The sequence below is a fragment of the Dermochelys coriacea genome, chromosome 3 (assembly GCF_009764565.3).
Source record: "Dermochelys coriacea isolate rDerCor1 chromosome 3, rDerCor1.pri.v4, whole genome shotgun sequence".
Lineage (NCBI taxonomy): Eukaryota > Metazoa > Chordata > Testudines > Dermochelyidae > Dermochelys > Dermochelys coriacea.
This window is the reverse complement of record NC_050070.1, coordinates 3,067,708-3,092,660: the sequence shown is the minus strand read 5'-3', so window position 1 is coordinate 3,092,660 and position 24,953 is coordinate 3,067,708. Positions and strand designations below refer to the sequence as shown.

The window sequence follows — 24,953 nt, the reverse complement described above, 5'->3', positions numbered from 1 at the left end:
GCGTTCGCGTTGGGGGTGAGTGAATCAGGCAACGCCGAGGGCAGCCCCGAAGGACCGGCGCATGAAAAGCCCCCGCTCCAGCGCCCGGCGGGTCCCGTCGCGGCTTCTCTCCTTCGACCTCCCTGAGCAAGATGGCGGCCGCGGTGCGGGCGATCGGGAGCCTGACGCGCTTGACGGCTGCTGCCAAGTACTGTCCGCCCCGCCGCGCCGGCCTCCCCGGTGAGGGGCCGCCCGGGGGGTGGGAGGAGGAGAAAGTCCCGCTCTCGGGGGTGGGGGGGGCCGCGCCTCTGCCTGGGGGCCAGGCTCGCTCTCGGGGGGCCGCGCCTCTGCCGGGGGGCCAGGCTCGCTCTCGGGGGTGGGGGGGGGGCCGCGCCTCTGCCGGGGGGCCAGGCTCGCTCTCGGGGGTGGGGGGGGGCCGCGCCTCTGCCGGGGGGCCAGGCTCGCTCTCGGGGGGGTGGGGCCGCGCCTCTGCCGGGGGGCCAGGCTCGCTCTCGGGGGGGGGCCGCGCCTCTGCCGGGGGGCCAGGCTCGCTCTCGGGGGGGCAGGGTTGGGCCCGCGCCTCTGGCTGGCTGGCTGGCTGGGGTTACGGGGGGGGCAAGGCCTGCTCTGGGGGGCTGGGGCTCGGCCTCCCCCGGGGCGTCCCCTGCAGCGGGTGGGGCCCCCGCTGCCTGCCCCCAGGCTCCCTGTGCCCATGGGGAGGCCGCTGGCTGCAGTGTCTGGGCGAGGAGTCGGCGCTGCCCTGCGGGAGGGCAGGGCAGGGCTTGGTCCGCGTTGCTTGTTCGAACCCTGCTGCTGTAGGGGCCACGCCGCATCTGCTGACTCCCTGGGGCTGCCTGAGGCCGGGCACTGCCCAGGCCTGCCCAGAAACGGGGGAGCGGGGGGTAGGCCTGAGTGTTCCCAACTGACAGGGCTTGGGATCCTCTCCGGCACCTTCCAGCCCCTCTAGAAGTGTCGCTCTCCCCGGTATCTGGACCTTACTGAGTTTTAAATCTGCCGCCTGGGGGACTCTGAGGGTGTAAGACACCTCCACTGTTCTTTTCCCCAATGGCCGCCTTCACAGTGGGGCTTTGGGTGGCGATGGGTTTTAATGACTAGATTAGTTTGGCTTAAGAGAAATTGCAGTTAATGGGCTCTCTTCAGGAGCGTGGCTGTCTTGGGGAACTGGGATTCCAATATAAAACCTGTCGCCTGGATTAAGAGCCCACTGAATTTTGCGCAAACCAGCAGACTACAGCTGGATATCAGTTAATTGGGGTGGCTACTGATTTACGTTAGCTTAGTCTCTGATGCATAACTTGCCTAAATCAATAGTCACGGGAATTAATTAACATCTGATCATAGTTTGCTGGTTTGTGAAATTCAGTGGGTTCTTAGTCCAGTGAACCAGTCTTTACATTAGAATCCATCACCCCAGTTGTCATTCATTTGTTCTCTTCTTGTTACTCTCAGCAGAGGTGCCCAAGACACTGGTCTGCACCTATTCCTGGAGGGGCTTTCTCCACGTTAGGGTGGAGGGTCATTGGAGGCAGGGTTTCCTTCTTTAAATACACAGTTAGATAGTCTGAAGGGAGCTGGGTTCCCATATGAATGTAACTTTGTTAGAATGATACGTGACCATACAAGCCATGGAGGGGAGAGCTAAAAAAGGACATTGCACTTTTAATTGCCAGAGGCCTCTCTCTGTCTTCTTAGTTTCTTGTTTTCAGGATTCTCACTGTGGCTGATAATCTCCTCCCCTAAAAATAGGTGTTGTTTGGACTCCCCTATTCATCATAGTTGATAGCAGTCTGCCTGGAATAGCCTTGTGTTCTTCACACCCCCTAAATCGGTGTTCGCCAAACTTCGGCGGGAGGGGGGAGGGCAGGACTTCCACTGGTAGGGCAAAAACTGAGCACAAGAGCAGCTCATGAGGAAAGTTACATGATCTTGGAGCCACCCCTATTGCAGACAGATTCCCACAGCTGCTAGTAAAACAGGTAGCTCATTGAAAGTCACAGGTTTCAGAGTAGCAGCCGTGTTAGTCTGTATTCGCAAAAAGAAAAGGAGTACCGGTGGCACCTTAGAGACTAACAAATTTATTAGAGCATAAGCTTTCGTGAGCTACAGCTCACTTCATCGGATGCATCATCCGATGAATGCATCGGATGAATCCAATGAAGTGAGCTGTAGCTCACGAAAGCTTATGCTCTAATAAATTTGTTAGTCTCTAAGGTGCCACCGGTACTCCTTTTCTTTTTTCATTGAAAGTCTTCTCTCTTGCATCTCTTGTGGCTCCTAGTTCAGCTCACAGGTGTAGGGTGGAAATGTGGGCAACAGCCTGCCATCCCAAGCTTCTCTCTTTCTGCTCCCTTGATGCTCAGCTTAGTTCCAGATCACAAGAGGCCTAGCCCTATGGAGCCACCTATGGATGCTGTTGTCCCCACCTCAAGCAGCATGCAATCTCCTGGTGAGTTGGGGAGTACAGGAAAAGAGATCAAAGTAAATAAAATGGTTAGGAGAAAATGAGACTGCAAATGGTGTGGGGGGTATCATCCATATTCCAATTCATTGCAAGAGAAAGGGATACTCCACCAAACAGTCAGAGACACTTCCCTAAATAAAAAGTTCTGGTGAGCTCAGCACTGTCCTAATGCTACTTTGCCCTTATAGTCCTCTCTGTCTAGTGATTTACAAGGTGGGTAATTTCTCTGCCTCAGTATCCCCATCTATAAAAATCCCGTTACGTTCTGCAAAATAATAGCATTACATAGTTGTGCATCAATCATTTTACAGTTTTTTTTGTGGTTTAAAAAAAAAACTATTGCAAAACCAAACAATGTTGGAAGTTTTTTTTTTAATTTTTTTTTTGGCATTGGAACAGTTCTTAACAAACCTTTTTTTTCCTGCAGGGTTGGAAATCTAGTAAAAAAATGGAATTGACTGGAAACGGTCAACAGAAATGAAACTGACTAATCTCTTTTCATTCTCCAAGCGGGGTGAAGAATACAATATCTAGATTTAAGTCTTTCAGTTCCAGTATAATTTTGAAAATTATATAAGGAATTTAAAAAAAAACAACTAAAGAGGCCTGCCAGTGTTCCTTTAAAAAGTGCAAGAGGATTTTATCTATAACCTTGATTTGTACAAATTCATGCTGCTGGTTGAAAATGATTTGCAGTTTAAAGTAGCAATGCTGTTACTGTAAACTGCCTCTAAGCCACATTTTACTGTGGTTGAGTTTTAAGCCTGGTTATCGCTTTCCACGAGGGTTCTGGCCTCTGCAACTTTATAAAGACACATTTTCCAGGATACTATATATCAAAAGTATTTCACTGCTTTTGCATAGTTATTACTAGGTCACCAAAATTTTTAGGTGTCTTGCGATAATGATAGTGACAAGGTCCCTGCCCCAGAGAGCTTACAGTCTAAATAGACAATGTGCCAGAGAAGGAAGGGGGAGTGGATATAGTGAAGTTTAGCATGTTTTGTTCCAGATTCTTGGTATCTTTTTAGCTTTGTGTATGTTTAGTATGTTTTGCAGAAACTTCTTAAAAATGGTTGTAGAGAGCGTCCCGAAAAGTGTTTAAGGGGAACTTGAGAGAAGAAGCAAAGGCATGTTAGACCATGGAACTGAAAGGGGGCTAATTCAGCCAATCGGTTACTTGCATAACTTCATGAAATAAGAGATTCTCTATCTTTAAAAAGGTAGACCTATTAGGTGAAGTCTAGGACACTGTCAACATATCCAAGTGCAAACACTTACTCTACATATAAAAATATATCTGCTAGTGACCCATGTCGCGCTCTCCAGACTTTCCGATCTGGCTATGACTCTAGGGCAGACTCTTGGGGGTGAGGGGAAGGGGTTGGGGAAGCTACCAGTCCTGGTCTTGTAATTTAGTTTCAATTGTTCATCTCATTTCTCCCTCCTGCTGCACCTGATAGTGTGGTGCAACCCAGGGGCTAAATTGAGCAAGTTCTACAAGGCAACACACTATTGCCCTTTATCACCGGAATGTGGCCTGCAAAAGCCACACTACGAAATGCTGCATTTTACTCCAAATGACAAGATGGACCATTTCGTGCTGGGGCCTCTAGGCTCAAGTTGCTGCATCCGTTACAAAGACGCAGGCAGTGTGAGCGCTACGTTTGGCTGGCCGGCCTTTCAGTTCCTGAAGTCTAGGCACTCCCGAGGCTAGACTCTTAAGGCTATCAAAGATTTCACACAGGGTTTGTAATCTGGGCCTCAAACTTGGTCAAAAATCCTCTTAAAAATAGTCTTGAAATCAAAGCCAGGAGACTAATTTCTTAATAAGATGTTGCTGGGCATACATCACTCTCACCATTTCAGAAAGGAATCGAAATGTGACACACTTTTTCCATTCTCCCCCAGCAGTTTACCTTGCATATGTGCCTGGGCATGATGAAATGTAAGACAAAGGTCACTCCCTCCCTTCAGAGGAGGAGACCATTTAGAAATGTAGGGGAAAGTGCATGGAGCAGCTCCGAGCCAAGATGACATGGTTGTGGGGGAGGGGATAAGTACTTATTTGCGAAGCAAAGTGCAGGATGGCTGATTAATCATTGTCTGACCCCACTGGCTGGTTGGAGATTCATCCCACCATACTTATTCCCTTTTCCGGATTTCCCAGGTTGTTTTGCCTTTGGGATAGGGATGGTCTGCCTCATGGGTTGGCACCCTGGAAATGAACCAAAGTGGTATCCTGTAATCTAATGGCTGGTTGCTGCCAACGCACCACCTTTGAAGAGCAGCATTTTTGGTGGTTTGACTCTCAATAGCTCATAGCAGTGGCTCCCACAGACATGGGAAAAGCAGTTGTTGCCTGCAGTAGCTAGGGGCAGCCCAGTGTTGCATTGGAAGAAGCTTTTGTCCAAGGTGAAGGTCACTTGAACAGAGTGGGAGGGATTTTAAGTAACAATAGGGATAACTGGAGGCAAAAATGTAAGATGCTAGCTTCAGGGGGCAGGAAAGGGGGTTCTCTTGCTGAGGTTCTGCAGGTCAAAGTTTAAATGTCCCTTTTCACTTATTCCGACTTGTGGAGCCCTCTGACTGCACTCAAAGAGGGCAAGTTTATCTAAAGATTGGCACATGCAATTGTCAGGGGGTGGTGACTGAGATATTTTGTTAGCACGAAGGGCAGGGGGAGAGAAGAAACATGTATTTGTGGGAGCTTCATTTGTAGCTTGTCACGCATTCTTTGGAGATTAGACTAATCCCCCCCCGGGGAAGGAGTGGAAGCCTTCGTCCATATGATATTTAGAACTGTGCTGGAGAATTCATTCTGCTAGGGCAGGTCTGCCATAGTCTATAGTCTGAGATGGTTCCTCATCTTGCTACATATAAACAAATATATGTTGAACTATGCATGCTGACCGCAAAGGCAAACACTGTTCCACTTGCACCATCCATGGTTAATACCAAGGTCTATGGGCCTCTTGTGTTGGTATTCATGATGCTGGAAAGTCACCAGTACGAGGTCTGTGGCACGAAGGTCACACAAACAGTGGCCTTCATGACTTCTATGCTCTTACTGAAGAAGCTTTGTAGAAGCCATTGACTATTTGATATGTGGGTGGGGGAGGAACTAAAAATCTCACTCAGTGGCTGCCTTGAGGACAATCTAACTTGCATAAAGAAAAGGAGTACTTGTGGCACCTTAGAGACTAACAAATTTATTAGAGCATAAGCTTTCGTGAGCTACAGCTCACTTCATCGGATGCATTTGGTGGAAAAAACAGAGTAGAGATTTATATACACACACACAGAGAACATGAAACAATGGGTTTATCATACACACTGTAAGGAGAGTGATCACTTAAGATAAGCCATCACCAACAGCAGGGGGGGGAAGGAGGAAAACCTTTCATGGTGACAAGCAGGTAGGCTAATTCCAGCAGTTAACAAGAATATCAGAGGAACAGTGGGGGGTGGGGTGGGAGGGAGAAATACCATGGGGAAATAGTTTTACTTTGTGTAATGACTCATCCATTCCCAGTCTCTATTCAAGCCTAAGTTAATTGTATCCAGTTTGCAAATTAATTCCAATTCAGCAGTCTCTCGTTGGAGTCTGTTTTTGAAGCTTTTTTGTTGAAGTATAGCCACTCTTAGGTCTGTGATCGAGTGACCAGAGAGATTGAAGTGTTCTCCAACTGGTTTTTGAATGTTATAATTCTTGACGTCTGATTTGTGTCCATTCATTCTTTTACGTAGAGACTGTCCAGTTTGGCCAATGTACATGGCAGAGGGGCATTGCTGGCACATGATGGCATATATCACATTGGTAGATGCGCAGGTGAAGGAGCCTCTGATAGTGTGGCTGATGTGATTAGGCCCTATGATGGTATCCCCTGAATAGATATGTGGACAGAGTTGGCAACGGGCTTTGTTGCAAGGATAGGTTCCTGGGTTAGTGGTTCTGTTGTGTGGTGTGTGGTTGCTGGTGAGTATTTGCTTCAGATTGGGGGGCTGTCTGTAAGCAAGGACTGGTCTATCTCCCAAGATCTGAGAGAGCGATGGCTCGTCCTTCAGGATAGGTTGTAGATCCTTGATGATGCGTTGGAGGGGTTTTAGTTGGGGGCTGAAGGTGATGGCTAGTGGCGTTCTGTTGTTTTCTTTGTTGGGCCTGTCCTGTAGTAGGTGACTTCTGGGTACTCTTCTGGCTCTGTCAATCTGTTTCTTCACTTCAGCAGGTGGGTACTGTAGTTGTAGGAATGCATGATAGAGATCTTGTAGGTGTTTGTCTCTGTCTGAGGGGTTGGAGCAAATGCGGTTATATCGTAGCGCTTGGCTGTAGACAATGGATCGAGTGGTATGATCTGGATGAAAGCTAGAGGCATGTAGGTAGGAATAGCGGTCAGTAGGTTTCCGATATAGGGTGGTGTTTATGTGACCATCGCTTATTAGCACCGTAGTGTCCAGGAAGTGGATCTCTTGTGTGGACTGGTCCAGGCTGAGGTTGATGGTGGGATGGAAATTGTTGAAATCATGGTGGAATTCCTCAAGAGCTTCTTTTCCATGGGTCCAGATGATGATGAACAATGGTTCCCGTAACCCACCCAGCAATATTGTTAATCTATCCAACTATACTCTTAGCCCAGCGGAAGAATCTGTCCTATCTCGGGGCCTCTCCTTTTGCCCCTCCACCCCCACGAACATGATACAGTTCTGTGGTGACCTAGAATCCTATTTTCGACGTCTCAGACTCAAGGAATATTTCCAACACACCTCTGACCAACATATTAACCCACAGAGACCTTCCTGCCAACACTACAAAAAGAAGGATTCTAGGTGGACTCCTCCTGAAGGTCGAAACAGCAGCCTGGATTTCTACATAGACTGCTTCCGCCGACGTGCACGAGCTGAAATTGTGGAAAAGCAGCATCGCTTACCCCATAACCTCAGCCATGCAGAACACAGTGCCATCCACAGCCTCAGAAACAACTCTGACATCATAATCAAAAAGGCTGACAAAGGAGGTGCTGTCGTCATCATGAATAGGTCAGAGTATGAACAAGAGGCTACTAGGCAGCTCTCCAACACCACTTTCTACAAGCCATTACCCTCTGATCCCAGTGAGAGTTACCAAAAGAAACTACAGCATTTGCTCAAGAAACTCCCTGAAAAAGCACAAGAACAAATCCGCACAGACACACCCCTGGAGCCAGGACCTGGGGTATTCTATCTGCTACCCAAGATCCATAAACCTGGAAATCCTGGACGCCCCATCATCTCAGGCATTGGTACCCTGACAGCAGGATTGTCTGGCTATGTAGACTCCCTCCTCAGGCCCTTCGTTACCAGCACTCCCAGCTATCTTCGAGACACCACCGATTTCCTGAGGAAACTACAGTCCATTGGTGATCTTCCTAAAAACACCATCCTAGCCACTATGGATGTAGAAGCCCTCTACACCAATATTCCACACAAAGATGGACTACAAGCCGTCAGGAACAGTATCCCCGATACTGTCACGGCTAACCTGGTGGCAGAACTTTGTGACTTTGTCCTGACCCATAACTATTTCACATTTGGTGACAATGTATACCTTCAAATCAGCGGCACTGCGATGGGTACCCGCATGGCCCCACAGTATGCCAACATTTTTATGGCTGACTTAGAACAACGCTTCCTCAGCTCTCGTTCCCTAATGCCCCTACTCTACTTGCGCTACATTGATGACATCTTCATCATCTGGACCCATGGAAAAGAAGCTCTTGAGGAATTCCACCATGATTTCAACAATTTCCATCCCACCATCAACCTCAGCCTGGACCAGTCCACACAAGAGATCCACTTCCTGGACACTACGGTGCTAATAAGCGATGGTCACATAAACACCACCCTATATCGGAAACCTACTGACCGCTATTCCTACCTACATGCCTCTAGCTTTCATCCAGATCATACCACTCGATCCATTGTCTACAGCCAAGCGCTACGATATAACCGCATTTGCTCCAACCCCTCAGACAGAGACAAACACCTACAAGATCTCTATCATGCATTCCTACAACTACAGTACCCACCTGCTGAAGTGAAGAAACAGATTGACAGAGCCAGAAGAGTACCCAGAAGTCACCTACTACAGGACAGGCCCAACAAAGAAAACAACAGAACGCCACTAGCCATCACCTTCAGCCCCCAACTAAAACCCCTCCAACGCATCATCAAGGATCTACAACCTATCCTGAAGGACGAGCCATCGCTCTCTCAGATCTTGGGAGATAGACCAGTCCTTGCTTACAGACAGCCCCCCAATCTGAAGCAAATACTCACCAGCAACCACACACCACACAACAGAACCACTAACCCAGGAACCTATCCTTGCAACAAAGCCCGTTGCCAACTCTGTCCACATATCTATTCAGGGGATACCATCATAGGGCCTAATCACATCAGCCACACTATCAGAGGCTCCTTCACCTGCGCATCTACCAATGTGATATATGCCATCATGTGCCAGCAATGCCCCTCTGCCATGTACATTGGCCAAACTGGACAGTCTCTACGTAAAAGAATGAATGGACACAAATCAGACGTCAAGAATTATAACATTCAAAAACCAGTTGGAGAACACTTCAATCTCTCTGGTCACTCGATCACAGACCTAAGAGTGGCTATACTTCAACAAAAAAGCTTCAAAAACAGACTCCAACGAGAGACTGCTGAATTGGAATTAATTTGCAAACTGGATACAATTAACTTAGGCTTGAATAGAGACTGGGAATGGATGAGTCATTACACAAAGTAAAACTATTTCCCCATGGTATTTCTCCCTCCCACCCCACCCCCCACTGTTCCTCTGATATTCTTGTTAACTGCTGGAATTAGCCTACCTGCTTGTCACCATGAAAGGTTTTCCTCCTTCCCCCCCCTGCTGTTGGTGATGGCTTATCTTAAGTGATCACTCTCCTTACAGTGTGTATGATAAACCCATTGTTTCATGTTCTCTGTGTGTGTGTATATAAATCTCTACTCTGTTTTTTCCACCAAATGCATCCGATGAAGTGAGCTGTAGCTCACGAAAGCTTATGCTCTAATAAATTTGTTAGTCTCTAAGGTGCCACAAGTACTCCTTTTCTTTTTGAGAATACAGACTAACACGGCTGCTACTCTGAAACCTAACTTGCATGTGTCTGCAGTAGTTTTTTGGGAAAGCCTGTAACTCCTGTTAACTTCTCTTCCTTAGGTTATGCCTGCCGGAATGTTGCCAGCTCCTCTTCTCTTCAAGGTAAGTGTAAAGAGACTGACTGTGGTTTGTGACCTTTTCTGCGAAAATCCAGTAAGAACATAAGTCTGAGAGATATTTTGCCTCTTGTTTACAGCTAGAACTCATGTTAACTATGATGTCAAAGGAGATGTTGCAGTTGTACGTTTCAACTCGCCGGATTCAAAGGTATTACTTTAATCCCGTATGATTACTAGATATTCCTTTTTCAAAAAGGATAAAGTGAGAACAGAAGTAATAGTTCAGAGAAGGCATTGAAAATTATTAGAGGACAGGCTGTTTAGATTGGAGGGGACACGCTATAACAAATGAGAAGGTATGTGAGGTGCTCCTTTAACTCTTTTCTACCTGAGCAAGGGGGTATCCACTGAAATTGAAGGGAAATGTATTTAAAGCTAACCAAGGGAAATTTCTGTACACAGTAAACTAACCTGTGGAATTCATTGCCACAAGATCTCACTGAGTCCAAGAACTTACTAGGTTTCAAAATAGATGATCCATTTTTATGTATAATGAAGAACATCCATAGCTACTGTATATAGAACTAACCAGTTTAAAGGGGGTCATAAATCCTGATGCTCTAGATCACAAACCAACCACTAACTGATGAGCTTTAGGAGGGAACTTCCCCTATGGGCAGGTTATTTCATAATAGCACATTGTGAGGTTTCATTTTTGAGGCACCTGGTACTGGCAACGGTCAAGGATAGGATCCTGAACTAGATGAATCACTGCAGTCTGCTGTGTAATTCCTGTATTCCTATGGTACAGACTCAAGTTATCAGACTTTGTAGCAGACCTCTGCTCTGAGTAATATGACTGAATACAGCATTATAATTGTAACAGGCGATAGGCTTTCCCTGCTGTCCCAGGGAATTCCCAAGCTATGTATCCTCTGTCCCGCCTGAAGCAAGTATAAGAAGGTGTCGAACAAGAGGCAGTTACTTGCTCTAGGGAATTTGAAGGAGAGGAAGTGGACTTTTCCCATTCCTGCCTGCCACTAAGCTTTGGCTTTTTATAGTGGTTCTTTCTTTTCCCTTGAAGTCTCTTTTTTGAAGGTGGGGAAACAGACATGTGATCCATGAGGGGCTGAACTCTGCCTCTGTCTTTATTCTGTATTTACAGTGTTCATTTGTTGTCTGCAGGTCAACACATTGTCCAAACAACTGCAATCAGAGTTCACAGAGGTAATGAACGAAATCTGGGCCAATGAGGCGGTCAAAAGTGCTGTCCTAATCTCTGCAAAGCCAGGCTGCTTCATTGCTGGGGCTGATATCAAGTAAGTGTTGGGGAGTAAAAGCCACCTGCTGATTGATACTTTGTCCACATTGACTTTCTTAGCAGACAGGAATATTCTCTTATGATCTGGGATCCTGTGTGACATGAGCTTTCTATCTGTGCTTCCTCAATAGTGAGGCAGCAGTCTGATCACCAAATCTATCCCTGTGTATCTTGGCAGAGGTTTGCTTAGCAGGACCTGGAGCTGAGATTGCTTGGAATGGTGGATTCCCCATCACTGGCAATTTTTTGGATGTCTTTCTAAAAGATTGGTTCTAGGAATTATTTAGGGGAAGTTCTCTGGCCTGTGCTATGCAGGAGGTCAGACTAGGTGATCACAATGGTCCCTTCTGGCCTTGGAATTTATGGATCATGGCTGGTCAGTGCAGCCCACTAAACTCTAACACATTGCCAGCACTTCCCTGAATGCAGAGGTGCGTTCATGGGGATGGGGAAAAACAGTTTCCCGACTGTGATTACCATGAGCCAAACAGCCTAGCTAGCTTGAGCATTGTATGCTGGTATGTGAGCCACGCATCAAAGGAAGGGCAGGTGCATTATGTACTGTAGGCCTCAAGTTCCTTGCATTGGCAAGCTGCTGCCTTTTGGTTACGCAGCGTTTTGGGCCTCCCTGCTGTCGGGATGTTTAAACACAAACTGTACCCTGGCTTGCTGGTCTGAGGGTTAATAGTGCACTCTGGCTTGCTCTCTGCTAAACTCCACCTGCTCAGTTGTTAGCACATCTAGACTTCAGAGTAACATGGGAGACTTCTTTCCATACCCAAGGCTTCATATTGTGGGTTCTCTGGAAATAGCAGTGTAACAATGCTGCCTTTGGTGGGACGCTTCTGAGAGTATCTATTCAGGACAAACTGCTTAGAGCAGGGCAGCTACAGCTGGGTGTTTTTTTTGTTTGTTGGTTTTTTTCTTCTATTAAGGCAAACCGAACCAGACTGACAGAGAGGACTTTGGTCTCACGCCACTGGTTAACCACAAGTCACACAAGCAATTCCCTTAGACACTCCAGTTTCCCGGTATCCCCACCAGTGCCACTCATTATGGGGATGAATGGTTATGGAAACCAATACCCCAGTAAAAGAAAAAAGGTTCTCTTGATCCCAAAGGACCAAGCCCCAGACCCAGGTTAATATACAAGTCAGATCTTACCCAGAAATCACGCTGTTGCCAATCCTTTAGAATCTAAAATCTAAAGGTTTATTCATAAAAGGAAAAGATATAGATGAGAGCTAGAATTGGTTCAATGGAATCAATGACATACAGTAATGGCAAAGTTGTTGGTTCAGTAGCAGTGATGGAATAAACTGCAGGTTCAAATCAAGTCTCTGGAGAACACCCACAGCTGGGATGGGTCATTCAGTTCTTTGTTCAGAGCTTCAGTTTGTAGCAAAGTTCCTCCAGAGGTATGAAGCAGGATTGAAGACAAGGTGAAGGTGCTGCAGCAGCCTTTTTATAGTCTCTTGCCATGTGGCCTCTCTTTCTTTGTTCCAAAGACAAACTATCCAGCACATGGCATGAAAAAACCTTAGGGCTTGGCTACGCTTGCGAGTTAGAGCACATTAAAGCAGCCCCGGGCACCCTAGTTCACTCCCTGTCCATGCTGGCAAGGCACGTAAAACACTCTGACTCCATGGCTAGAGTGCTGCTGGAACTCCACATTGGCGAGAAGATTAACGCGTGTTGCGCCTTGGCTGAAATGCCCAGGCGTCAGTGTGAACGAGGTGTTGCATTACTGCGCTCTGATTAGCCTCTGGAAACATCCCATAATCCCCTTAAGTCAAATGGCCAATCTTCTCATTGTTTTGAACTCGCTGTAGGAATGCGGATATGCCTTTTGAAAGCGGCAATTCTGACAGCCGGCTGCTTATCCGCTCGGAGACAAAGCAACCATTACTGTGGAATGATCTGAGGGGGAGGGGGGCAGGGGTCTACTGCTCTCTGAACTTACAAGACAGCATGCTGACATGCTCTCAGGCCCCCCAAAAAGCTACTCTTTCTCCCCACACATACACACCACACACTCCCTGTCACACTCCACTCCATCCCACCCCCCATTTGAAAAGCGCGTTGTAGCCACTTGCATGCTGGGATAGCTACCACAATGCCCTGCTCACCGTGGCTGTTGCAAGAGCTGCTAATGTGGCCACACCCATGCGCTTGTAGCTGTCACTGTGGACAGGCTGCAGCACTTTCCCTACTGCGCTCTATGAAGGCTGGTTTAACTCAAAGCGCTCTACATCTGCAAGTGTAGCCATGCCCTCAGAGTTCTGTCCATAGGCAGGTCCCTGCATACCTTGCTGAGTCCCAAGGCATGTCTGCCTTCTGTCAATGGGTCAGTTGTATCGCTGATGGTCCTTAATGGGCCATCAATCAGGCTAGGCAGAGCTGAGGCCAACTTGTCTGGGGTGTCACCCAGAAACGTAGCACAAGTTTGAACTACAGAGAGTATAGAGCCACTACTTACAACTTTAAATACAAAAAGTGATGCATGCAAACATACAGCATAATCCTAACCAGCAAACCATACCCTCGTCTTAGACACCTCATTTGGCCCCCTTTGTACAAGATTTGGTGCCACTACAGGACCTTGGTTGCAACAATGTTCTATACAGTTCCAGTTCGTGTCAATAATGTCACAAGCAGCTACTTGGCCAGGGGGCAACTGTAATCTCTGTGCCCTTCAACAGCTCACTGATTTCCTTGCCTACCCTGGTAAGGGAAGAGATTCTCTCTAAAATGTGCCTTGGAGGAGGAGGAGGAGGAGACCAGCCAGAGCGAGTATTTTATTTTTATTTTTTGAAAAAAGACAGGCTGAATTCAAAGGCTTCCTTTAGTCTCTGCATGAAGATCCTGCTCTACTGGCCCTTGCTGGCCGCAGTGCCTGTTCCAAATGACACTAACCGACTAGCCGTTTCAAATTGGCTGAGTGTGTCAGATCAGAGTGCTGCTTTACAAATTATCCTACTCTCCTCCACCCTCCCAAAGAGGCACGTGTTTGCAAAGCTTTTTGTGTGAGCTCTTTCCCCCCTGCATTTGATCTGCAGACACTCTCTAATGCAGTGATTCAGCCCACCAGTCCTAGACTTCCTACGTTGCTTGGCACTCTAGGGCTAGGGGGTTATACTGATCCTGCATCTCTCTTAATAAAGCTGTGGGGGGGAGGAAGCGGTGCCTGAAGCACTCCCCACTTCACTGATGCTGTCTCCGCACTGCTATGCACATCTGATCAGTCTTTCTACCCTGCTGCAGTATGATCGAATCCTGCAAGACCATTCAGGAAGTGACGCAGCTTTCTCAGGAAGGACAGAAGATGTTTGAGAAACTTGAAAAATCTCCAAAGCCCATAGTTGCTGCCATCAGTGGCTCCTGCCTGGGAGGAGGACTAGAGGTACTATAGGGAGTTTCAGGGCTGCAGGGCAGATGCTGCTGTCATTCTGGCATGATGCTGCAGAGGTCTCTGGGCTACTTGGGAGAATTCAGCTCCATTCCTAAGAGGATATAAATGGGATTTCAGGCCTCATGGCAGCCAGCAAACCTGCTGAATTCTGTTTATGGTAAATGACCTGCATTTGAGGTCTCTGGCATAGTCATCCTTCTGCTTAGCTTGTGAGACAATCCGATCTAAGTGCAGAGATGGACCAGGCCAGTATTTGGATGGGAGGCCTGCAGGGCAAATACCAGAGCTTCCACAAGAGACATTGGTGTCTTGACAGATGTCCCTCTGTCCCCATGTTGATCCGCTACCTTAGCGCTGTGCTGGAGGGCATGTTACTGCAGTTGAGAGACACAGTTCAGGTCCTGACCACTTGTGTTCCTTTATAGGCCCTTGTTAGAGTGGGGGTGTAAAATGGGTCTCTTGGCCAGATCCCATGTTGAGTAATTGTACCCATCCTATCTCCAGTTCCCTCGTAATTTCAGATGGGTACCATGTTACTTCCTAGTCTGAATTGTTTAGTGTTATGCACTGTCAAATAACTACTGCATGCCCCTAGTGAGGATAGGAAGGTGAGAGGATCTTGTCTCGGAGCGTGGTAGGCAATAAGTGGTTAGCCTGAAAGTTGTAAACTGCAAAGCTCTTCTGGTGTCTCTGGATGAAAGGCATTGTTTAAATGCAAGATTGTTATTGCTAGGAATGAAATCTCAGGGCTTGTGTGTTGCGTCCCTTGGCCTGTCTCTGTGCTATCTAAACCTCACCGATCTAGTGAAGAGTCTGGGCTTGGTGTCAGCATGGGGGTAAATGCCATCTTCAGAACCACAGGGTTAATCTGTAAATAGGATTATGTTCTGATTGCACTTAATGAGATTAGCCAGTTAGAATCGGGTGCTTTTTAAAGGACCCTGATTGGGGTGTAGCAGGGATCTGTGTGACCACATAGGACCCAATGTCCATCCCCAGAGCTGGAGGAGATAATGAGGGAGTTCCAGGCAGTTCTGCTCACGTAGAGGGTGGCTGTGGGGTGTATTGATGGGCCCTTGCATTTTCCGCAGTGAGATGTTCTGAAAGTGCAAGCTATTCTATTGGATATATTTTTGTCTCCTGTCCAAGGTTGCCGTCTCCTGCCAATACAGAATAGCTACCAAGGACAAGAAGACCGTGTTGGGCACACCCGAGGTGTTACTGGGTCTACTGCCGGGTGCAGGGGGCACTCAGAGGCTGCCAAAGATGGTAAATTAAGAGGATGCGCAGTTCCTTTCCTTCATATCGCTATCTCCAGGTCTGATGCCCTCTATCTGCCTTCCAGGTGGGACTTCCTGCTGCCTTTGACATGATGCTGACTGGGAAGAACATCCGTGCTGACAGAGCAAAGAGGATGGGGCTGGTTGACCAATTGGTTGATCCACTAGGTCAGAGGCTAAGACTCAAGAATTGTCTTAAAACTGCTTAGGGGACTAATCTGTTGCCCTTTGGATTAATTCCTCCTATTTGATTAAATGGGTAGAGAAGTCCTTGATGCTGTCATTCATCTAATGGGATATAGAGTTTATCATCTGGGCTGGGTGCTGGTTTCCAGAATCTCAGCTTTTGGGGTGGGAACAGGAATCGCAATGCAGTGTATTCAGGGTGCGGAGCATATATTTTACATAAGCTAAATGAATTTGCCAAGGTTAGAATTCAGAGTGGATCTGTTGCCCTTTTTGTGAGCAGATAAATTTGGATAAGACCTGCATTCTTCATTGGTCATGTTTTACTAATTGAGCACATGAAGTGATAAATCCATGGTACATCCACATCTTGAATATTACAGGCAGATGTGGTCGCCCAATCTCAAAAAAAGAAATATATTGGAAATGTTCAGAAAAGGGCAACAAAAATGATTAAGGGTATGGAACAGCTTCCATATGAGGAGATATTAATAAAATTGGGACTTTTCAGCTTGGAAAAGAGACGACTAAGGGGGGATATGGTAGAAGTCTATAAAATCGTGACTAGTGTGGAAAAAATAACTAAGGACGTGTTGTGTACTCCTTCTCATAACACAAGAACCTAGGGGTCACCAAATGAAATTAATAGGCAGCAGATTTAAAACAAACATAAGACAGTATTTCTTCACACAATGCAGAGTCAACCTGTGGAACTTTTTGCCAGAGGTTGTTGTGAAGGCCACAACTATAACAGGGTTCAAAAAAGAACTAGATAAGTTAATGGAGGATAGGTCCATCAATGGCTATTAGCCAGGGTGGGCAGGGATGATGTTCTGAGCCTCTGCTTGCCAAAAGCTGGGAATGGGTGATAGGGGAGGGATCACTTAATGATTCCCTGTTCTGTTCATTCCCTCTGGGGCACCTGGCACTGGCCACTGTCGTCAGACAGGATACTGGGCTAGATGGACCTTTGGTCTGACCCAGTATGGCTGTTCTTATTAAAGGAAATGGATATCCCAAGGCCTAGATTTCAGGGCAGTATCTGTGCTCTGCAAAATGATAGGTGATCTGCTGTTTCTCCAGTGATAGGAGAACCCCAGAGCTTTGGGCACTCAAAATTGCTAATTCACTTTCAGTTAGAAGGAGAAAATGCCTTGCAAATTGCAGTCATGATCTGAAGTGCTAAATCTGTTGATCTCTGCTATTCCTGCACTGAGGGACCTTTATTGGCTGGTGGCTTATTGGAGAGGGGAAACTTTAGCCCAAAAGGTGAAAACTCAAGAAAGCTTTAAGCATCTGAAAATGGGGTTTAGAATGGAAATTATTGTGCACTATTAAGTTCTGGCAGCTGATCCTGCCATAATAGTCAATTATTGTGCTTGTTTCCCTGGGCCAACACCTGGTGAAAGGAGTGTGTAGGCCTTTTAAACTCTCAACTGAAAATGCTGTCTTCCTGTCCTCCAAAAGTGCAATGGATAAGGCCCCTTGCTTCTGTATCTTGCATCTCTCCATCTTGTCTAGCTTAACGCTGTCCGCTTTCTTCTAATTCGGTAAATTGACATTTAGAAGTGCCCCAGCATGTCCGTGAGTTTGATGTAAACCCCTTATGGTCACTTACCCCCCCATAGTGCTGCACTTCAAAAAGGAGCAAATATTCCTTGCTGTACCTTCAAATCATCTTGGCTTATTATGAAAGTGCCATGAATTTTGAGCAACATAGTTAAGCCAACCTGATTTCCCCAGTGTTGAGGGCACTAGAGCAACGGAAGAATTCTTCCATCGACCTAGCTCCTGCCTCTCAGGGAGGTGGATTACCTACGCCAACCGGAGAACCTCTCCCCTTGGTGTCAGTTGTGTCTGTGAGGAAGCACTACAGTAGTGCCACCGTAGCATTTCAAGTGTGGACAAGCCCTCCGAATGTCACCGCTAAATGCAAGGTAGGAGAGGATGGGATGGATTGTTTAGCATAAGTAGTTAACCCCCATTGAAAGGGACTATTCAAGGTGAAGTGGGCAGTTAATGCCTCTGCAGTCATAGGATAAATAGTAGGTTACTGATTGATGTAATAAGCCATAAATCCAGTGTCTTTAAGGGCAAGTCTACACTAAACATGCTGCATTGGCATAGCTGCGTCAATGCAGCTGCGCCACTGTAGTGCTTAAGGGAAGATGCTCTGCCACTGACAGGCGAGAGCTTCTTCTGCCAGTGTAGTTACTCTACCTCCACAAGAGATGATCGCTATGTCAACAAGAGAAGCTGTCGCGTTGACATACTGCTGTCTACGTGGGAGGTTAACGTCGACATGACTGTTGCTCAGGCGTGTGGATTTTTCACACCTCGAGCGACATGGTTATAATAACATAGGTCTGTCATGTAGACCTGGCCTAAATCCACAATTTTCAGGATCTAGCAAAGTTTTGAATTTAAACTCCCAGGCTCATCTTTTGAAGGTGTTGTGCAGGTTTCCTTTGAGGATGAGGGCTGAGAGGTCAGATATTGAGTGATCGCTTTGTAAAAAGTGTTCACCCCTGGGTGATGAGGTGTGCTTGTCCTTGTGTTTTGTGTGAGTTCATTCAGGAGCATAGTGATTGTCTGGTTTCACCCAAGTAGCTGCTGTTGGGCATTTAGTGAACTGGATGAATCATAGAATCATAGAATATCAGGGTTGGAAGGGACCCCAGAAGGTCATCTAGTCCAACCCCCTGCTCAAAGCAGGACCAAGTCCCAGTTAAATCATCCTAGCCAGGGCTTTGTCAAGCCTGACCTTAAAAACCTCTAAGGAAGGAGATTCTACCACCTCCCTAGGTAACGCATTCCAGTGTTTCACCACCCTCTTAGTGAAAAAGTTTTTCCTAATATCCAATCTAAACCTCCCCCATTGCAACTTGAGACCATTACTCCTCGTTCTGTCATCTGCTACCATTGAGAACAGTCTAGAGCCATCCTCTTTGAAACCCCCTTTCAGGTAGTTGAAAGCAGCTATCAAATCCCCCCTCATTCTTCTCTTCTGCAGACTAAACAATCCCAGCTCCCTCAGCCTCTCCTCATAAGTCATGTGCTCTAGACCCCTAATCATTTTTGTTGCCCTTCGCTGTACTCTTTCCAATTTATCCACATCCTTCTTGTAGTGTGGGGCTCAAAACTGGACACAGTACTCCAGATGAGGCCTCACCAGTGTCGAATAGAGGGGAACGATCACGTCCCTCGATCTGCTCGCTATGCCCCTACTTATACATCCCAAAATGCCATTGGCCTTCTTGGTAACAAGGGCACACTGCTGACTCATATCCAGCTTCTCGTCCACTGTCACCCCTAGGTCCTTTTCCGCAGAACTGCTGCCGAGCCATTCGGTCCCTAGTCTGTAGCGGTGCATTGGATTCTTCCATCCTAAGTGCAGGACCCTGCACTTATCCTTATTGAACCTCATTAGATTTCTTTTGGCCCAATCTTCCAATTTGTCTAGGTCCTTCTGTATCCTATCCCTCCCCTCCAGCGTATCTACCACTCCTCCCAGTTTAGTATCATCCGCAAATTTGCTGAGAGTGCAATCCACACCATCCTCCAGATCATTTATGAAGATATTGAACAAAACGGGCCCCAGGACCGACCCCTGGGGCACTCCACTTGACACCGGCTGCCAACTAGACATGGAGCCATTGATCACTACCCGTTGAGCCCGACAATCTAGCCAGCTTTCTACCCACCTTATAGTGCATTCATCCAGCCCATACTTCCTTAACTTGCTGACAAGAATGCTGTGGGAGACCGTGTCAAAAGCTTTGCTAAAGTCAAGAAACAATACATCCACTGCTTTCCCTTCATCCACAGAACCAGTAATCTCATCATAAAAGGCGATTAGATTAGTCAGGCATGACCTTCCCTTGGTGAATCCATGCTGACTGTTCCTGATCACTTTCCTCTCCTCTAAGTGCTTCAGGATTGATTCTTTGAGGACCTGCTCCATGATTTTTCCAGGGACTGAGGTGAGGCTGACCGGCCTGTAGTTCCCAGGATCCTCCTTCTTCCCTTTTTTAAAGATGGGCACTACATTAGCCTTTTTCCAGTCATCCGGGACTTCCCCCGTTCGCCATGAGTTTTCAAAGATAATGGCCAAGGGCTCTGCAATCACAGCCGCCAATTCCCTCAGCACTCTCGGATGCAATTCGTCCGGCCCCATGGACTTGTGCACGTCCAGCTTTTCTAAATAGTCCCTAACCACCTCTATCTCTACAGAGGGCTGGCCATCTCTTCCCCATTTTGTGATGCCCAGCACAGCAGTCTGGGAGCTGACCTTGTTAGTGAAAACAGAGGCAAAAAAAGCATTGAGTACATTAGCTTTTTCCACATCCTCTGTCACTAGCTTGCCTCCCTCATTCAGTAAGGGGCCCACACTTTCCTTGGCTTTCTTCTTGTTGCCAACATACCTGAAGAAACCCTTCTTGTTACTCTTGACATCTCTTGCTAGTTGCAGCTCCAGGTGCGATTTGGCCCTCCTGATATCTTTCCTACATGCCCGAGCAATATTTTTATACTCTTCCCTGGTCATATGTCCAACCTTCCACTTCTTGTAAGCTTCTTTTTTATGTTTAAGATCCGCTAGGATTTCACCATTAAGCCAAGCTGGTCGCCTGCCATATTTACTATTCTTTCGACTCATCGGGATGGTTTGTCCCTGTAACCTCAACAGGGATTCCTTGAAATACAGCCAGCGAGGTACATCACATGTGATAGGCCTGTGTAAGACCCATGGATCCTGAAAGTTGTGTTGGGTGTGAGTATTGATCATTATAATGGTTCAGATATGCCTACAGGTTTGGCAATTATTATGGTAGGGTCTTGTGCTGCTTTGAGCTGGGGTGCCCTGGTCTGTGGAGAGCTTGCTTCTGATGCTGGGGTTAGGGTTTTTTAAGAGAGGGTTTGGGATAGATTTCTTTCAGGATGTGGTCCCCATAGAGTCTGGGTTGTAATAACTTAATGATACCTCGTATGGGTTCCAGAATTGGAGGGGGAGAGGTGGTCAGAAGGATTCCCCCCCCCCCCATATTGAAGCAGGTTCTCTTGGGGTATCTGGGTGGCCTGTTACATCGTGTAGTCTACCTCTCGGGTGGAGTGTCCTTGTTTGAAGGTGGTTTTGAGCTGGTTAAGGTGCATATTCCAGACTTTCTCCTTGGAGCTTATTCTGTGGTATCTCCGTCCCTGGCTGTAGATAAGAGATTTTTTGGGGTGTCCGGGGTGGCTACTGGATCAGTAAAGGTAAGTCTGGTAATCCCTGGGTTTCTTGAATGTAGTTGTCTGTAGGGTTCCATTGCTGAAGCTGATCATGGTGTCTAGGAAGTTCCAGAGAATTTGATGGATGGGTGGTGGTTGTTGAAGTTGTGATAGAAATCTGAGGGAGGTTAGGTAATCTGTCCAGAGGATGAAAATATCATCAATGTATCTTGGGTACATCATTGGTTTTGTGATGTATTTTTTTTCCAGAAATTCTTCCTCAAGGTGACCCATGCACCCCATGCTGGGGGTTGGACTAGATGACCTCCTGAGGTCCCTTCAAACCCTGATATTCTATGATTCTATGCAGAGGTGTACATATTGGGAAGCCGTCCTGGTACTCAGGGCTGTTCCCAGGGTTTGGACAAAGTATTTTGTTGTTGAATGTGAAATTATGATAGATGAAGCTGACATGGATTAGTTGAAAAGGTTTGGGGTGGAGATCTGAGTGTTGTCCATTGTCTTGTAGCTATTCGAGGCAGGCGATGATGCTGTCACTGTGAGGGATGTTGGTGTCTAGGGAGATGACATCCATAGTACAATGTGTTAACTACTTATGCTAAACAGTCTGTTCCACCTCGTATTTAGCTGTGACACTCTGGTTACCTTTCCCAGACCTGAAGAAGAGCTCTGTGGAGCTTGAAGATCCAACCAAATATATTACCTCACCCACCTTGGGTCTCCAATATCCTGGGACCAGTCCGGCTACAACAATGCGTCCAGCAATGGCTAATATACTCACTGCCTAGTCCTGTAAGGTTGTTAGCCCACCCACACTGGCGTTACTCAGAAAGTGCCATAATATTGAATCTAAATTACAGCTTTATGCCTTCCTTAATAACTGTTTGCTCAACTCTTTGGTACTTGTTCTGTGGGCTGGGGTGGAGCTATAGAGATCAGCAGAGGTGTGTCCACTTTGGTCTGATCTTCACAGGGAGAGCTATTTCTAACAAAATACCTCCCCATCATGTAATCCTGCAGGCTGCATTCCCCCTCTCTGACCCATCCTTTCTGTGTTCCCAGGACCAGGCACCAAAAGTCCAGAAGAACGAACAATTGAATACCTGGAGGAGGTAGCGATTGGCTTTGCCAGGGGACTAGCCGATAAGACAGTGTCCCCCAAAAGGGAAAAAGGACTGGTCCAGAGTAAGTGCATGCAATACAGGCAACAAAGCTTAATTTAAAGGCTTCTTAGTGGGTTAATTCAATTCTGCCTCTAGAGGCATGATTTCAGAATCCTCAAGAAATCCCTCATGAATTAAATTGGCCTAGTTTTAGACAGCAGTAGCCATACTGTGGCAACCCCATGAACTGGCAGGATTGCTGGTCACCGATCTGGAGCAAAGCGGGCTGCACATCAGAACGAAGGTGCATTGGCAGAGCTGTGTGGAAGGGCCCCTGACAGGAGTAATAGGAAGTGGGGAGTTGGGACCAAGGTACATTGATGGAACTTCTGCAGTAGCTGCTTGCAGTGTCCACTGGCTAGACTGGGGTAAGTGCCACGCTTTGCATCCCAACTTGCACACTGAATGCGGCTTTGATCCCCTTTAGAAAAGCACTTTCACAAGTGGGTAATGGTTATAATCCTTATTTAATGGAGTTCAAGGAAGCCACTAAATCTCGCTATGAAGTCCTGCTCCACTGAAGTCAATTGGAGTTCTTGCCATTGATTTCCATAGGAGCAGCCTTCTGCTCTCCGTGGAATTTATCACCCTGGAATGGATGGTAAGAAAATTCCGCTGTCTAAATGGTCTGCCCTCTAATCAGATCTGTGCTAGCCATATCTAGTAACAGGGCTTAAGGTGAGCACCTCTCTTCTCCTTCCATAGAAAGTTAGCGAGTCAGAGCTGCAGCATCCACACTGGTCACTGTAGCTGACTAGCCAGTGATCTGGCATATGCCCAAGTCCAGCCCTTACTTGGACACTAAAGTATTGCCTTGTGTCCTCTTGCAGAACTGACAGACTATGCCCTCTCTGTTCCCTTTGTGAGGCAGCAGATCTACAAAACAGTGGAGAAAAGGGTGAAGAAGCAGACAAAAGGACTCTACCCTTCTCCCCTGAAAATCATTGAGGTAACCCTCACCGAGTCGCATGACATGAATGTTGCATCTGGGTGAGATCAGTGAGCTCACTGGGGCAAGGATTGTTTGTACAGCACCTTGCACAACAGGGTCCTGGTTCATGACTGGTGCCCCTGGGGGCTAGAATAATACAAATAATTGCCGTACGCAGACAGAGATTGTTCTTCCCCTTGCGCTTAATCAAGCCATAAATCGCTGTGAGGGTTTGGCCATGTGACTATCAAGTGTCTGTCCATTTAGTGGCATGAGGAGCTTGTGAATTCCACTGAATCTGATGCACAAGTGTTTCCAAAAGGAAACGCATCCCTGTTCAAATACAAGTGTGCCAATATTCTGGTTGCGGTGGAGGGAACACCAGAACCACAGTAAAGAGAAGAATAGATAAGAGAGAATACGCTTCCTCCATGAAACATTCAACTGCAGCCCTTGCACCATTCTCGCCCCATCTCTAGCTAGATAACTTAATTATAAATCCTTTGGAGCACTGATAGTATGTTTTCACAAGACCAAGCACACAGTAAAAAAAAAAAAAAAAAAAACCTCAAGTGCCTAAGTGATTTAGGCACCTAAATACCACTGAACCAATTAAATTTAGGCTCCTAAAGCACTTAGATGCATCTGAAAACTTTGCCTTCAGTGTCCTCTTATTTTAACTTTCTGTAGCTGAGACCTCTTTTGGGGAGCCGCTTTAAGCTGCTCCTGTTTGCTCATGAGTGCCAGTTCGCCTATCCCGTGTTATGCACAACCCTACTGAAGTAATTCCAGATTCTAAGCTCTCAGTGCGCGAATTAAACTGATGGCAACTTGAGTGTCCCCACCATTGATATCTACTCTATGACTATGTTGCTGTGACCTTGTTTTGAACTCTTGCGCATCTGTTCCATATTATTCTAAGCAAATCTCGTGACTGGAACTGGCTGGGAAGGGCTCTTCCTGATGCTAAATATATTGTCAATGAAAAGAGAGCATGATGTATGAAATGACCCATTTTCACTGTGTCTCTTCTGCATGTAGGTTGTAAAGACTGGCCTGGAGCAGGGGAATGAAGCCGGCTACCTCGCTGAATCCCAGGTAAGCATACTGTGGAACTCTTGTTTTATTCTTAAGCTGCATATTTGCCTCAAACTTGCTTTCAGCCTGGCACAAGGGAATGCTCTTAAAGGGACAGCCCAGGAGGGGATAGTGTTGGGCACCCATCCTGTGGCCCTATGCTGCTGTTCTGTGGAATTGGGTCTGTATCTGCCATCTCCACACACATGTTCACATTTTAAACCAGTGAGATAATGTAGTCAGGTATTCACAAGTCTGGCTAAAGTGTCCCCTATTCCTGGGTCATAAAGACTGTGGTCTGCTAGTAAAATAGGCAAGTGCTTCATAACGAGACACAGCCAGAGAGAGAAGTGGGGGCATGAAACACAGGAACTGCCATACCAGGTCAGGGCAGTGGTCTGTCTTGTCCAGTATCTGTCTGACAGTGGCCAGTACCAGATGCTTCAAAGGAGATTGCAAGAAACCCCTTAGTGGGCATTTATAGAATAACTTCCCATAGACAGAAAAGGAGGACTTGTGGCACCTTGGAGACTAACAAATTTATTTGAGCATAAGCTTTTGTGAGCTACAGCTCACTTCATCAGATGCAAGTGAGCTGTAGCTCACGAAAGCTTATGTTCAAATAAATTTGTTAGTCTCCAAGGTGCCACAAGTACTCCTTTTCTT

General features: G+C 46.8%; 1 protein-coding gene across 3 annotated transcripts in view; it reads left to right on the top strand.

Moving 5' to 3' along the window:
- Nucleotides 1-46: 46 nt before the first annotated feature.
- Nucleotides 47-24,953, top strand: part of HADHA (hydroxyacyl-CoA dehydrogenase trifunctional multienzyme complex subunit alpha) — a 45,007-nt gene continuing 20,100 nt past the window's right edge. The window contains exons 1-11 of one of the 3 annotated variants that reach the window (XM_038393986.2): nt 47-219; nt 2,361-2,446; nt 9,690-9,731; nt 9,826-9,896; nt 10,874-11,007; nt 14,274-14,412; nt 15,571-15,690; nt 15,767-15,869; nt 22,179-22,301; nt 23,110-23,228; nt 24,252-24,308. In XM_038393986.2, coding sequence (XP_038249914.1) covers nt 62-219; nt 2,361-2,446; nt 9,690-9,731; nt 9,826-9,896; nt 10,874-11,007; nt 14,274-14,412; nt 15,571-15,690; nt 15,767-15,869; nt 22,179-22,301; nt 23,110-23,228; nt 24,252-24,308 — 1,152 coding nt within the window. In that variant the 5' untranslated portion in view covers nt 47-61. The remainder of the gene's footprint in view (nt 220-2,360; nt 2,447-9,689; nt 9,732-9,825; nt 9,897-10,873; nt 11,008-14,273; nt 14,413-15,570; nt 15,691-15,766; nt 15,870-22,178; nt 22,302-23,109; nt 23,229-24,251; nt 24,309-24,953) is intronic. The other 2 variants (XM_043510005.1, XM_038393987.2) reach the window with 2 other exon arrangements.